The 14,561-nt window shown below is 44.6% G+C and overlaps 1 protein-coding gene across 1 annotated transcript; it reads left to right on the top strand.

Moving 5' to 3' along the window:
- Positions 1-6,399: 6,399 nt before the first annotated feature.
- SMIM11 (small integral membrane protein 11) lies at positions 6,400-11,121 on the top strand. Its single transcript, XM_083171764.1, has 3 exons — positions 6,400-6,556; positions 9,182-9,365; positions 10,978-11,121. The coding sequence occupies exons 1-2, from the start codon at positions 6,536-6,538 to the stop codon at positions 9,362-9,364; spliced, it is 204 nt and encodes a 67-aa protein (XP_083027890.1). The 5' UTR covers positions 6,400-6,535; the 3' UTR covers position 9,365; positions 10,978-11,121.
- Positions 11,122-14,561: the final 3,440 nt, after the last annotated feature.

The following is a 14,561-nucleotide window of genomic DNA, read 5'->3' on the forward strand; positions in this document are numbered from 1 at the left end:
CTCAATTTAATGTATGTAATGCCCCCCCCCTCCCCTCCCTGGTTGATAGTGCACTGTAAAATCCACAAAAAATTCCTAGTGTGCGCAAGCACACATGGCCAATAAAGTTGATTCTATTCTATTCTATTCTTCTATTCTATAGCTAAGAAACTGCTCCCAAATTGTCCCGTGTGTAGGCTCCTCAGTCGGTCTATTTATTAAACCTTAGAGAGAGAAATAGGTACCGCAACATAGCTCCTAACTGTCATTTTTCAAACACAGCTTCTAGCGTGACAGATTGGCTGGTACTTTGTACATAGACCCTACTTGTGTATTTACATTAACTACATACATAGCTATTGCAATCATTAGTTTAGTAGCGTGGTCCCATAGAGAAATGGAAATAGCTTGTTAGGCAAAGTTGTTTTCGTTTTCCGTTGGCTTTATATCTTTTCGTTTTGCCATGGGATCTCTCCTTCTGGCGAAATGAAATAGCTTGCAAAAGAATTCCTGACCAGCATGCCGCTAACGGGTCCCCGGACGGTGCTCCAGGATACGTCGTGCAGCGGGTTGCTCAGGATATGGTCAAACACAAAGCCATCTCTTGAAAGCACCAGGTTATGCAGAACGCAGGCTGCCTTGATAATGCCTTCAACGAAATTAGCCTCCAACTGAATGGGAGCGTAGAAGACGCGCCACTTGTTGGCCAGTATTCCAAAGGCGCTGTCTATCGCTCGTCTTGCCCTAATGAGCCTGTAATTGAAGACCTTCCTCGTGGGAGTGATATTCCGGGTTGGGTAGGGTCTCAAAATGTTCTCGGAGAGCCCGAAAGCTTCGTCGGCCACGAAGACAAATGGCATGGGTGGTCCGTTTGTGTTGGGCAAGTCACTGTATCCTGGCAAGTGTAGTTTGCCCTCCTTCATCTTGCGACCCAAGGTAGACTTTTTGAAAATACTACAGCATCCGGTAGTCCCATATGCTCCCACGTCAATCGCAATAAAGTTGTAGTTGCTGTCAACTAAGGCCAACAGTACGAGAGAGTGTTTACTGGAATCCCAGTGCTTCGCCCCGCTATTGGGCGGCATCTTTATTCGAATGTCTTTCGCATCTAAAGCTCCGATACAGTTCGGAAAGCTGGTGGTGGTGTAGAAATCCCCGGCTATCTTATTCCAGGTCTCCACAGTCGGCTCCGGCATGAAGACATTGAGCAGTGTGTCACATATAGCTTTGCAGGTCTCACGTACAATTAACCTGATGGTGGCTTTGCCAATGAGAAACCGGAAGTGCAGGGAGGTGAAACTGTGACCTGTGGCCAGGTATCTGGAAAACGGAACAGAAGACAGGCTCAATCACTGTAACAACTTCATACAAGTATTTTTTCCCCCCATTTTTGCATAGACGCTATGTTGACGAATGAAAGTCTCCAGGAAATCTAGAATGTTGAGGTTAGGAAATAATAAAATGAAAGGTCGAATGCAGGGGGTAATTCAATTAACTGTGATGTACGATAACAGCAGGAGAGCAATATCGCTCATTTTGCCCCTCTGTGGGGTGTGATGTAGAAGAAGCGATGTTGTGTCTGCTTTTATGAATGTTCCCATGCGGTTCCTACTGTACACCTTTAGGGGGATATTCAATCTCCCGCCGCTATTCCCGAAGGGAAAAATATCTGCGGGGCCCTATTCAATGCGGTCTTCCCCAACAACACTGAATAGGGATCTCGGCAGAACGTGCCCGACTTCACAAGCTGTCGGGCTCGTTCTGCCGAGAATGGCCGGGAACTGACGAGCTCACGGCCGCAGCTCGACAATTTCCAGCCGCTTCGGACAGGGTATCACAAAGTAAAAGAATTGGCCCTTAAATGGAAAATGCTGTCTTCAGTTGATTTTACCTTCCCGGCAAATGTGCTTAATCTTTTCTATATCCAGCCCATTGCTCATTAGGAATTAGTGACATCACTGCAGATACTAGCTTGATAGGCAGGATACGGGTTCCACACAAAATGGCTGCCAACACTGTGTGATTTATTGTTGCGCTCATTTTGTGACAATATATTTTGTAGCATGCAGTCAGAGAATGCTACTAAAACACACAAATCACTGTCCGACTGTGTTGTTTAATATAATTTAGCTAGCGCACAAACTCATAGCACACACACTGGCGCCAATTTTAGTCAGAAGCCGATTAACCTACCAGTGGGCAATGTTCCCTCTAATTTTACGAAGTCTGTGTGCGGCAAAAGATTTTGGCTGTGCAACTTTGGAAGGAAATTTAAATTTTTGTGCGTCACTTATCTATAACTGGAAAATGACGTTCAGCATTTGTGTTAACTTTACTTCAAAATTATATTAAACATTTAAACATTCAAAACACAGCACACAATGTAGTTAATGGATGAAACACACATTAATTGAGTCCACAACTGCAAAAAGGACCACTGCTGCTTTGTGCGCTCTGTTGTAATGTCTGTGCGCACACTCGTCGAGTTGTGTGCGCGCGCACGTGCGCACAGCTTAGAGGGAACACTGCCAGTGGGCCTTAGGAATGTGGGAGGAAGGAGTACCCAGAGGAAACCCAAGCAAGTAAACACAGGGACAAAATACAGTACAGGTTGAGTATCCCGTATCCGAATATCCATTATCCGAATTATTCCGAAAACCATACTTTTCAGAAAGTGAAAAAAAAAATGTTTTTTTGCTAAAAACTCACTGGGGACATTTGTAACAGCACTACTGAGGACATGACATGTAACTATCACTATATATGTACAAGAAAATGACTGCTTGGCATTCAAATTCAATATCTGAGATAGTACACAAATTTTGTTTCATGTTTTGAAACCTTGTTTTTTGAACAAATAAAATATATATGTGTGTATTTTATGTGGTAATAAAATATATTTGTGTTTATTTTATGTGTTTATACAGCATAAATGCAAGAAACTTCAAAATACATCATTGAAATATTAAAATATTCCGAAATACGGAATAATCCGTTATCCAAAATTCTCCTGGTCCCGAGCATTTTGGATACAGGATACTCAACCTGTATAAGAAATAGGTATATATAATGTACAAATTTTAAATGAAAAGTAACAGTGACTGACAAAAGCAACAAGTCAAAAAGGTAATTACTGTAACACTGGTTGTGAAAGTGTAACATAGCAGTTTCTATATTTTGTATTTAATAAAACGGTTGTCCTCTATACATGTGAAAACAACTGTCATGAGGTAAACATTACTTCTGTCTGCAAACAATGGGGAGCAGACATTTTTTAAGTTGACCAAAAGTTGATTCATGATGCATCCAATCAATTCTCTATGAACCAAGGCCTCAAGATTACTTATCGTGCATCATCAATATTGGTCATAAAGAGCCTTGTGTCTCAGTGATGACACTCACTACCTGCCACGCAAAGGAAGCTTTTCACACCACAAAATGGCTGCCTCCATTGTTTGATTCATAACTGTATCACATACCTATCGTGCCAGCGGGATGCGGTCATTCGTCAGAATGCATTTAGGTCTACAGTCATTAGGTCGACCCCACTAGGTCGACTGGCAGGAAGGTCGACCTGACTTTAGGTCAACATGGGCCAAGGTCGACATGACTTAAGGTCGAATTTGCATAAAGGTCGACATGAGGAAGGTCGACTGGTCATAAGGTCGACATGGGTTTTTCACTGTTTTTTGTGCCGACATGTGCCGACAGGCGGTATTTCATGCCCTACCATCCACTAGGGCGTGGTGGGAGAATAAAATAGTGTGCCGAGCGCAGCGAGGCACCGTGCCCGAAGCATTGCGAGCGAAGCGAGCGATGCGAGGGTCCGATTCTCATTGCCAACTGTGTCCATGTCGACTGTGTCGACATTCGGATCAAAAAACAGTGAAAAACCCATGTCGACCTTATGACCAGTCGACCTTCCTCATGTCGACCTTTATGCAAATTCGACCTTAAGTCATGTCGACCTTGGCCCATGTCGACCTTAAGTCAGGTCGACCTTCCTGCCAGTCGACCTAGTGGGGTCGACCTAATGACTGTAGACCTAGAATCATTCTGACGAATGATCCCAACCCGTGCCAGCTGTGTTGCAAGCAATACCTTTTTCAGTCACAGATAAAAAAGTACACTATCAAATGACAGTGCAATGTGTATGTAGCATGCGTTGTTCTGAAGTGCCCATTTGGAGTGTGTCTTGTTCCATTTTAGTGCATCAATGTGGGTCAACGCGGTAACAATGTACATTCATCTCAAAGGGAGAGCATTGTAAGTGCGGTGAGATGTGGTTCCGAAGACTTTTAACAAGACAGCAGCTTTCTGTCCTGCCAGACATGTTTAACAGTAAGCAGATACAGTCAATGCGGGTTAAACTGGCCATACATCTACAGATTAATTGTCAGATCTGGCTGGTTGGAACAAACACCTGGTGATATCTGAATGACAGTTTCTAACAGTTTTTCAGCATTTTAAAAGCAAATGGTCAACTGTAATTTTCTCTCATCCATTACCAGTAGGAATGCCAATCCCGGGGCATTTTTTCAATCCCGGTATTCTGAATTGAAAAATGCTCGATCCCGGGATTCCCAGGATTGGCCTCCCTAAAAATGCACTAGCTCCCAACTAATCCCCCCCCTCATCCCCCTGCCCTGCACTGTCACTTACACATCGTTGGTCTTCACAGCAGCAGGCTGAGTTGGGTGTCTGGGAGCTTCCGACTCCCAGCAACAGGGGTCATGGCGACGTCACTGAATACAGAAGACACGGCATGCCGGCGGCTGGGCTGCGCAGCGTGACCCTTAACCTCACGTCACGCTGCACTGCGCACAGCCATACCACCGGGGGTAGGGAGGCCAATCCACTGTACCACCGCGGGGTCAGTAACAGCAGCCGGGCAGCAGATCTGAGCTATGTCAGGTGCTCAGCGCTTTGAAAAAATAAGTGAATTTTCCATAGCTGCAGTAATCCCGGAATCCCGGGATTAAGAGCTTCAATCCCGAGATTCAAATCCCGCCTATTTTAGGCCGAAATCCCAGGATCCCGCCGAACCCGGGATTGGCCTCCTTAATTACCAGGTTTTTGTTCCAACCAGCCAGATATGACAATCTGTAGATGTATGGCCAGCTTTATATGCTATTCTGGAACATACACCGCATGCGCTCTCTGGATCCAAAATCCCAAACAGAGCAAACAATTCCGCTTCCAGGTTCCAGATAGCTAGAATCTGATTGGCTGATCTGGGCTCCACCTCCACTTGTTATTTTTAGAAGCTTTAGTAAAAATCCCCCTAAACCAATAACGCAAAACAATTCCAATTATGTCTCAGCGGGGGTAGCGATTATTGGTTTCTATGGACAACACCCCCATCTTCAATAGAACTCCCATCTTAGTAAATCTCCCCGTAATGATCTTATATATTATTGAAATTTGAGTTCAAAGGCTCCAATTACCTTTTTCCCCTCTTGCAAGCCTACCAGCCCCATTCATTTCTATCTCCCATATAATATCATACCCCCTTACTTAATAGTTACACAGAGCCGCTCCTCCGGCGATATCGCCAGCCGCATCTTCGTGTCGCTCCTGATCAGCGCCGGCCTCAGGTGCTCCAGCAGCTCATCAAACGTCCCCACCGACATTTTGAAGTAGTTAAAGAACCTTTTGGGGCACTTCCGTAGGTCTCCGTAACGGAGGTGAAACTGGCCCTTGGAAAACCGCTGGCTGGTCAGCGGGTGCACCCAGTAATTCCTGACTGTCTCCCTTCTCCGCCTCTTCCTCTTGGAAAGGACATAACCCAGCACCAACAACCAAAACTGTATCTCGTCGTCCATGGCTATCGTTAGGCGCTAAAGAAAACGATAAGTGAATATATAAAAGAACATCACAACTGCCATCTTCGGCATAACAATAACATAAGGCGCACAAAGTATGCCATGGGATACGGGCGCAAGCTTGGGACTGCGCATGGTCGGAATGTCGACACAAGCAAGTATGGTCAAAAGGTCGACATAACTTTTTTTGGAGTCAACTTGTGTCGACAGGCAGTATTTCAGCGAAGCGCCGTGCCCGAAACATGGCGTGCCATGCAAGGTGACGCGGTACACTGATACGGTGTCCATGTCGACTTATGTCTAAATTGTGGACCAAAAACCTCATTGATCGTTGACCTTCCCACTGTCGACCGAATGATTGTGTCGACATTCCGCCCCGTCAACCAAATTTATGTGTTGACTTAAGCCCTGTCAACCTAATGTATGTATCTGTATGGTGTCGACACTTTGACCCATACTGGTATAAAATACAAATTGTGCATTGAGTCATTCTATAGTGTTTATTTATTCCCTTGCTGCGTGAATAACCATATAGGCTGCTGCACTACAGCCACTCCATCTGCCACCTGTCACTCCAGGACAGCAGCCTGAAGTTTCCAGAATGCACCGAGCAGCTCCTCCCAGAGGAAGAAGCAGCCTCGCAGGCTACATTAAGTCACCCTGCAGCAAGCTGTGTAACGCACAACAAGTCTTCCAGGCTACAGAGCGCTCACTGACTGACACATTGCAGGATGCCTGAATTCAATTGGAAGGTGAGCAGGGATGATTGCAATTTACCATGAAGACAATAACCTTATAGGGTGTTGCTAGAGCCTGGGTAAAGGCGCAGGAGTGGCTGCAAAACAACAAATAGTATATTGGTCACAGCTGGTCATTACATGTGGATGCCCAGCGCTTAGTGCATGCTATAGGGGAGGTGATTATGAGGAGGATGATGATGATAATACAACTTGCATAAATGCACAGCAGGATTCTTACCAGTAGCAAATCTCACTGTGCTCCTGCAGCTGCCTTCCCAGGCCTGACACTGAGTAAGAGCAGGAGACCCAAATGCAGATACTGAGACCTGTCCCCAGTCTATGTGGTTGCCCACCAGAGGTTTTGTTGCCTGCAGGCAGTGGCCATTTATTCACATTTGATTCTGCATTGCATTTGCAACCTCACCACGAGTCTGTCTCTCCCAGGCACATACGTACTAACTATAAATGTTACTGTAATGTCTGCAGTACAGTGCCCATAGCCACACAGCGTCGGCCATTTTTCTGAAGCTCGAGCTCGTTAAAACCATAGGATACTGATGTCTGATGATCTTTCGGAGATGGAGACAACAGAGGAACAAGTGCAGTTCGTCTCCTAGCGCCTAGTGCTCTGTTGTGTTGCCATAAAGCTTTATTGCCAACTTGAATTTAATAAATATTAAAGGTTATTTTAAACCCACTGTAATTGTGATCAGGTAGAGGTGATAGGGCAGAGCAGTAACCTGGATGAGCTCTGAAAGTTAACTGTGTCTGTGAAGCTCTTTATGTTGTTATGATGCCCATGTTTAATTTGGAAGCGATGTGATAGTAACCTCGCAACATGACCCTCTCCAGGAAGGACAGAGTGCTCTATTCCTGGACTACCCTCTTAATCTAGGATCACCATAACCAACGTCACCGATGCAACTGCATACCTCCCAACTTTTTCAAGTGCAAATGAGGGCGCGGCTTGTGCAAATTAGGCTGCACCCCCGTTTTCGACTACTGCGTACAGCGTGCGTCTATTTTGTCAGATTGGGGGGCACTTCAAACCGGCCTTCCAGCAGCGGGACGCTGCCAGCTGCTGGAGGGACGCGGGAACGTCCCCAAAAACCGGGACGTTCCCGCGTTTAGCGGGACAGTTGGGAGGTATGCCAGTGTTTAGAAACCTTTCTTATCAAGGACCCTGCTTAATGCTTAAAACAGCTGAAGGCAATCATACATTAAGAGGGAAGTCCAGGAACAGCGCATTGTGTCCCTCCTGGGATGGGTCACGTTGGGAGGCATGACCATCGCACCGTGCTTATTTTTGGCTTGCGATGCGGGCTCCCGCGTAGTTAACATCGCAAAGTACAGAAAGTATGTTCAGCGCATACTTTTTGAACTAGATTGCATCACATCTAGTTCAAAACGCTCGCCGTTGTAGCGTATCGCATGCGTTTTTAGTTTGGATTTAACTTCATATTGCTGTGATATGCAGCAATAAGAATGGAATTGTACAATATTATTAAATTGGTTTGTTTCTATTTTGCCTATAAATAGTCTTCAGGATCCCCCATTGTGCCCTATTGGCTAAGACATGCAGCTACGGGCTAACTATTGTAAGTGGACAGGGCTATATATATGTATAGCCCTAACACCTGTGCTATAGGGAGCAAAAGCAAATTCCATGGTTCTATGCCCCCTGTGCCTGTTTGAAAACAAACGGAACAGCTGCGGCCTGCAACGTTTCCCTGAGCCATTATGCTGGGCTGGCAGCTGTTTTGCCAACGTCAGACCTTGCAACACTAAAATGGCTTTTAGAATTATTTATTTCCCCCCTTCCTGTATTCTTCCTAAATTGTAGGCAATGATTTGCTAATTAGTCATTTTGGAATCAATTGCAGTCAATGGGGGTTATTCAGACCTTACTGCAAAGCTGTTTTTTTCTCAAATGGATAAAATAATGTTGCACTGCAGGTGGGGCAGATGTAACATGTGCAGAGAGAGTTAGATTTGGGTGAGTTAATTTGTTTCTGTGCAGGGTAAATTCTGGCCGCTTTATTTTAACACAGCAATTTAGATTTCAGTTTGAACACGCCTCATCCAAGTATAACTCTCTCTGCACATGTTGCATCTGCCCCCACCTGCAGCGAAATATGTTGGGGGTTTTTTGTTGGGGTTTTTTTTTTCATTTGAGGAAAAAGCAGCCGTCAGGTTTGAATAACCCCCAATATTTAATTGACTACATGGTAATCATTTGATATAAAACACAAGGGGGGTGATTTATCAAGCCGTGTAAAGAAATAAAGAACCATCCAATCAGCTTCAGTAATTTCAAATCAGATGGATGCTGATTGGCTGGTACTTTATTTATCTCCAGTCTATCTCCATAAAGTTGAATACGTCTTATGGGATTTTGGTAATTGTGGTAGCACCTAGAGAATTTATCCAGTGGTGTCTGCTTAGGACTATGTGTTAATGAAATGGGTCAGTTGATATTCTTATACTATAGGTTATACTATAGGTTTAGTGTGTACTGTTATACAGTGATCATATAGATAGACATAGATATAGCCTGTCCCCATATAATTAGCACAACACACTTGGAAGAAACCATTCTCTTTGATTTTTAAATCACAAAGTGTTCCCGTATTGCAGGTGTTGGATAATTTCCCCCTGCTAATGTACATTTTAGCAGCGAAGACTCTGATATTGTGTTTGGCATTCGCTGGAGCTAAGATCTACCAACGCAGACGATTGGAAGCTAAACTGAAGCTGGAGGAAGAAGCTCGGCGGAAGCTGAAGGCAGAGAAGGACGGACTGGAGAAGAAAGATGATTGATGTAAGGAATCGACCTCTGAGCTGCTTCATGGAACTAGACCAGTTACCAAAGCTTATAGAAATGAAGAGGCGAGGTCCATATTAACCAATCAAATTCTAACTTTTTGTTGGATGCGATAGAGAAATGATAGACAGAATTTGATTGGTTGCTATGAGCAATATCGCCTCTTTTCATTTATTGAAGATTTGCTAAAATAGGTTTTTGAAGGATTTTGTTCAAAGTGAGTCAGTAGTCTTGAAAGGTTCTACAATGGAAGGAACACTATTGGGCAAATGTTTTAGAACGCCCCCATTTACCCTGTTTTTATTTAAATTGTATTGTCTCCAGGTATTCTGAAAGTAAAGCAAAAACAAATATAAAATGGCATTCTGGCGGCATGATGAAGGGGGGCATTTAGGGGCGGAGTTGGTGGGTGTGTCTGCAAATGAAGAGATTACAGGCTTTGTGAAGCAGGGGGTGTGGCCATGATGCCAACTGCTCATAGACCAGAGGGTATTGCATGGCGCTGCAATATGCTGTGGTAGTTCCTTTGGTTCAGGGTGTCCCGAATAGGTCCCCAACTGGGGATCCAGCAACAAAGCCCCAGACCATCAGGTTTCCTCCTCCATGTTTGCAGTTGGCATCTCAAACTGAGGAACCATCTTTTCGCTGCTTACCATTCCAGGTTATTGTCTGGACTTTATGGGGTAAATTTACTAAGATGGGAGTTCCATTGAAGATGGGCTCTTGCCCTTCGCAACCAATCAAATTCTATCTATTATCTTCTAGAAGGCGCTAAATAAAAAGCAGTAGAATCTGATTGGTTGCACCGCGCAACATCCCATCTTCAATAGAACTCATCTCTTAGTAAATTTACCCCTAAATGTCAGTAAAAAATGGACAAATGGGGTGTTCTTAATTTGTGACCACTGGTGTAAGAGGAAACAAAGGATGTTATTACTCATAAGCGGCCTCACAATGTAAAGAAAGGGACAACGGATATTACAGGCTGAGTATCCCTTATCCGATATGTTCGGGACAACAAGCATTTTGGATTAGGGATTATTCTGGATTTCGGAATATTGTTTTTTTTTAATACTCGTCTGGTGTCCACGGCGACCATCAGATTCGTCTTCAGCGGCTTCCCTGGTCCCAAGGATGCATACGTCACCGACGCACCCACACTCTGCATCCTTGGAACCAGATGGGGATTGTTATTAATAACGAAGGAACAAAGTTTGCAAGAAAAAAGCTTTAGAACCTGGAACTCCCCATGGAAAATAGGGACCATTCTCTGCCACACACACAGACTCTTAAATATTAGTTTGACTGACAAAATGGCCTCCACACAGTGGAGAGTAGAGTACAGCTTGCACATTCATTTGAACCAGTGACATCACTTGGTGGCAGCCATTTTGTGTGCCCAGACAAAGTGTACTAAGAACCCAAGGCAATACTGCAGTGGCAGTTCCTAGTGTTAGTGGTCTGTGTTCTCACTTATGGCTGCGCTGATTTTGTATAGAAGACGAGAGACTTATGTTTCTTTTTAATACATTTACATCACATTATGTACAGTGTAATTACAAAGCTGGATTTTCAGCTTAATAAGTGTGTTTTTCTTTTTTCTATGCAGGTGGTTTCATCTCTATGCTGGGTGCATCCACCAGATTTACTGGAATGGATTGAGTACAGAACCTAGACAGATTTGTGGACTGTTAAATTATTAAGTTGAATGTTTGAATGAGCAATATAATTTTGTACTAAATACATTTGTAAAAAGCAAAACTTTTTTTGGTTGTTGTTGGTTTTTCTGACCTTACTATGAACATGGTCTGGGGATTGTGCCATTTCTCTAAACTCATCATGGATTCCAATGATACTGTCAGAAATCATGGCCCCAAAAGCCTGCTTTGTAGGGCCGTGGTTGGTGGTAGAAACTCAACCTCTTACAATGTAGGCATCACTGATGGTAAGTGCCAAGTAAGCCCACTTGCATCACACAGACCTTTTTGTTAGCTTTTGGAAAGGCGTTAAAATAGCAGACACTTAGTGGGAAATTTACTAAGATGGGAATAAGACTTCACATGTGATGTTGCTATGGGAAACCAACCAGAATCTACTTCTTATTTATTTAGCAGCCTCTAGAAGATAGACAGGATCTGATTGGTTGTCCATAGCAGTCCCATCTTAGTAAATGTCCCCCTTAATGTACCAGTATCTATAAGGTATGTAGTCAAAAGATTGACAATATCAATGTTGACAATTAGGTGGACAATTAAAATGTCAACAGGAAATTTATCAACATCCTCCGTGTCGATGTGTGAACTGTTGATATTGTAAGAATGTTGACATTAGTATTAGGCACTGGAGGGTAGAGGATAGGTATTAAGGTTTGGGGACAAATGCTCATCAGTCCTCCATAGGATCACATCTCTCACCCAGTAGGGATGCACAGCGATGTGCCTCGGAGCAATCTGTCAGGGTCGGAGTTCTCCGTTAAGAACACTGTCCCTGACCGGCGATCTCGCTAGATTTATCCAGTATGCTCAATCCTAATCATCCCGGAGATAGTGATGGGCAGGGTTGTGCATCGCTGTCGCCCCTACACACTGAGTGATGTAGGGGCACTTTCTACGCCAACTGGTGAGATAGCTTCGAAAATACCCTAAAATCGCCCCATGTGTAGGTCACATTACACTAATTGACTCATCTTTATTAGTATTGTTGACCTTTTTGACTACATCCTGGGCCAGAAGCAATAGAGTCCAAGTTCGGCAGCCATGCAGGAAGTCGGCCAATCTCGGCCGCTTTTTCTTTAAAGGGGCAACCATTTACACGGCAAAACCATGCCTTGCAAATGATTGCCCATAAAAATAAAAAAATTCCTGAGTTCGGCTAGCTGAACTTGGACTACATTACATGTTTGAATCCCTACAGAACCGTAGCTATCCTGACAGGATGTGGAAGTCCCAGAGAGCAGTTTTCACCGGAGAACACTGGCACGGACAGATCACTCATCACACATCGCTGTGCAGCTTTACTGCTCAGATCACTCAGCAGTGTCGGCCCCTGTAGATATTTAGAGCATAAGAATTCACTAGACCAGGACAGGCCAAATTGTGGCTCTCCAGATGTTGTGAAACTACAAATCCCAGCATGCCTTGCCACAGTTTTAACACTCCCTTATAGCAAAACTGTGGCAAGGCATAATGGGATTTGTAGTTTGACAACATCTGGAGAACCACAGGTTGTTCGGGCCTGCACTAGACAACGCAGGGAGGGATCTGGAGATGAGCGCACAGGAAGTAGAGAGAAGAGGAAGCGAAACAGATTTAAGGTGAGTAAACGCACGGAAAGAGTTGAAGCAAGATGTGGGCATTCCCAATCGTTAACGACGCGTGTACCCGCCGATCATTACATTGGTCTATGATCTTTCATGCATGCAGGAAGATCATAGACCAATCTTGTGAACTGTTTCAAATTGTTTTGTGTGTCCGCACGATGAACGATTTGAAACCATCTGTAACGAAGTTGGATTGTTTCCAACATCGTTCCGTTTTTATGCACCTTAACAAATGCTCTAATGTACCTGAATGTTCTGCTATAAAATATAGTGACATATAAAAATGGGAGTATTGTGCCAAGCGAGGAAAAGTTCTGTCTTATAAAAATATATTTATTTTACAATAAAACATTAGGAACCCCGATAGTTCCATGTAGGATAATGTCACATAGTAGGTGATACATGAATATTGTTCAGCCCTTTCTTCCAATGATATAGAAATGACAAAGCAATGACTTTAACGACAGCTGGTAAAATTGGGGACTGCCTCCTGATATGGATGAAGAGATGAGACTGACCAGCTTCAGCATGGACGCATCACTGAGGAAAAGGAATCCTTTCCACCCGGACACGTCAGCTCATTGTCCTATGTAAGCAAATGCAGCTTCCCATGCAGGTGTTCCGTACATTATGTGTTGGGGAACTCGCCCAGCCACAGCTGCAGTGTTGCCATCAACCATGGCATCAACATGCGACACTCATTCCTGCAAATACCCAAGTCGTCAGGTCGACACAAGCATTACGTCGACAATGGGAAGGTCAACAGTCAAAAGGTCGACAAGTTTTTCGCTGGTTTTTTTTTTGTGTGGAACCAGCATGTGCCAACAGGCTGTATTTCACACCCTACCATCCACTAGGGCGTGGAGGGAGAATATAATAGTGGGCCGGGCAACGCACCCAAAGAATGGTGAGTGCAGCCGTACACTTAGATGGTGTCGATGTCAACATTCGGGACAATAAAAACCATGAAAAACTAATGTTGACCTTAGCTACGTCACAATGGAAGGGACAGAAGAAACGAGTATTTTTCTGGGGCACTCAGAAAAAGAGTCTTCTTTTCTTCTGTCCCTTCCAATATAATTTTGGACTCAAGGGAGCACCACCAACCAGATACCTGACCCCTACAAGGGCATCAGCAATTAAGATAGTTGGTATAGGCTCCCCAGGCCACATCCTCCACAACAGGGGTCCGCTCACTCTGTAGCGGAACCCAACGTGGAGGTAAAACCTTGTGCGGAATTCAAATCTCTGTTTGTCTTCGCCATGTCACTTAAGGACTGTTGACCAAACGCATGTCGACCCAATGACCCATACCCCTGACACTTCCACAAAACGTCCGAATGACACCCACAAACGCCGGCGTCCTATAAATCAACTTGCGAATGGCTAGCGATCAGAACAGGCGCTGGATTTTGTCGCTGTTTGGACTCAGGCATGCGCAGTCGTCCGATAATCAGCGGCCAGGTCTGAATCAGGCCCTTAAATGATTTGCCATGTGAAATAAAACAATCAGAGCAAACACAACCTTAAATGATTTAATGGCGAGTAACCAACGTGTCAATGAAAACGGTTTAAAGAGGCCTGAGCCACATCCATCCGAAATCCTTAAGAGTGGCAGCAGTCTGTAAGGCTGGTTTCACACACTCCGGCTCCTGCCGGACGGTGAAATCCCGCACGGCCAGGGAGCCGTGCCGCACACACTAGTTTATCATGGAAGGGATGGCCACAGCCCGGCAGCCGTCCCTTTCAGTGGCGGGATCCGGCTGCAACCGTGCGGCCGGGTCGTGGCCGTCCCGTGTGAATGGACACACCAGTGTCCATTCACAACTAATGTGTGCGGCACGGCTCCCTGGCCGTGCGGGATTTCACCGTCC

The sequence above is a fragment of the Crinia signifera genome, chromosome 2 (assembly GCF_055691185.1).
Source record: "Crinia signifera chromosome 2, ASM5569118v1, whole genome shotgun sequence".
Lineage (NCBI taxonomy): Eukaryota > Metazoa > Chordata > Amphibia > Anura > Myobatrachidae > Crinia > Crinia signifera.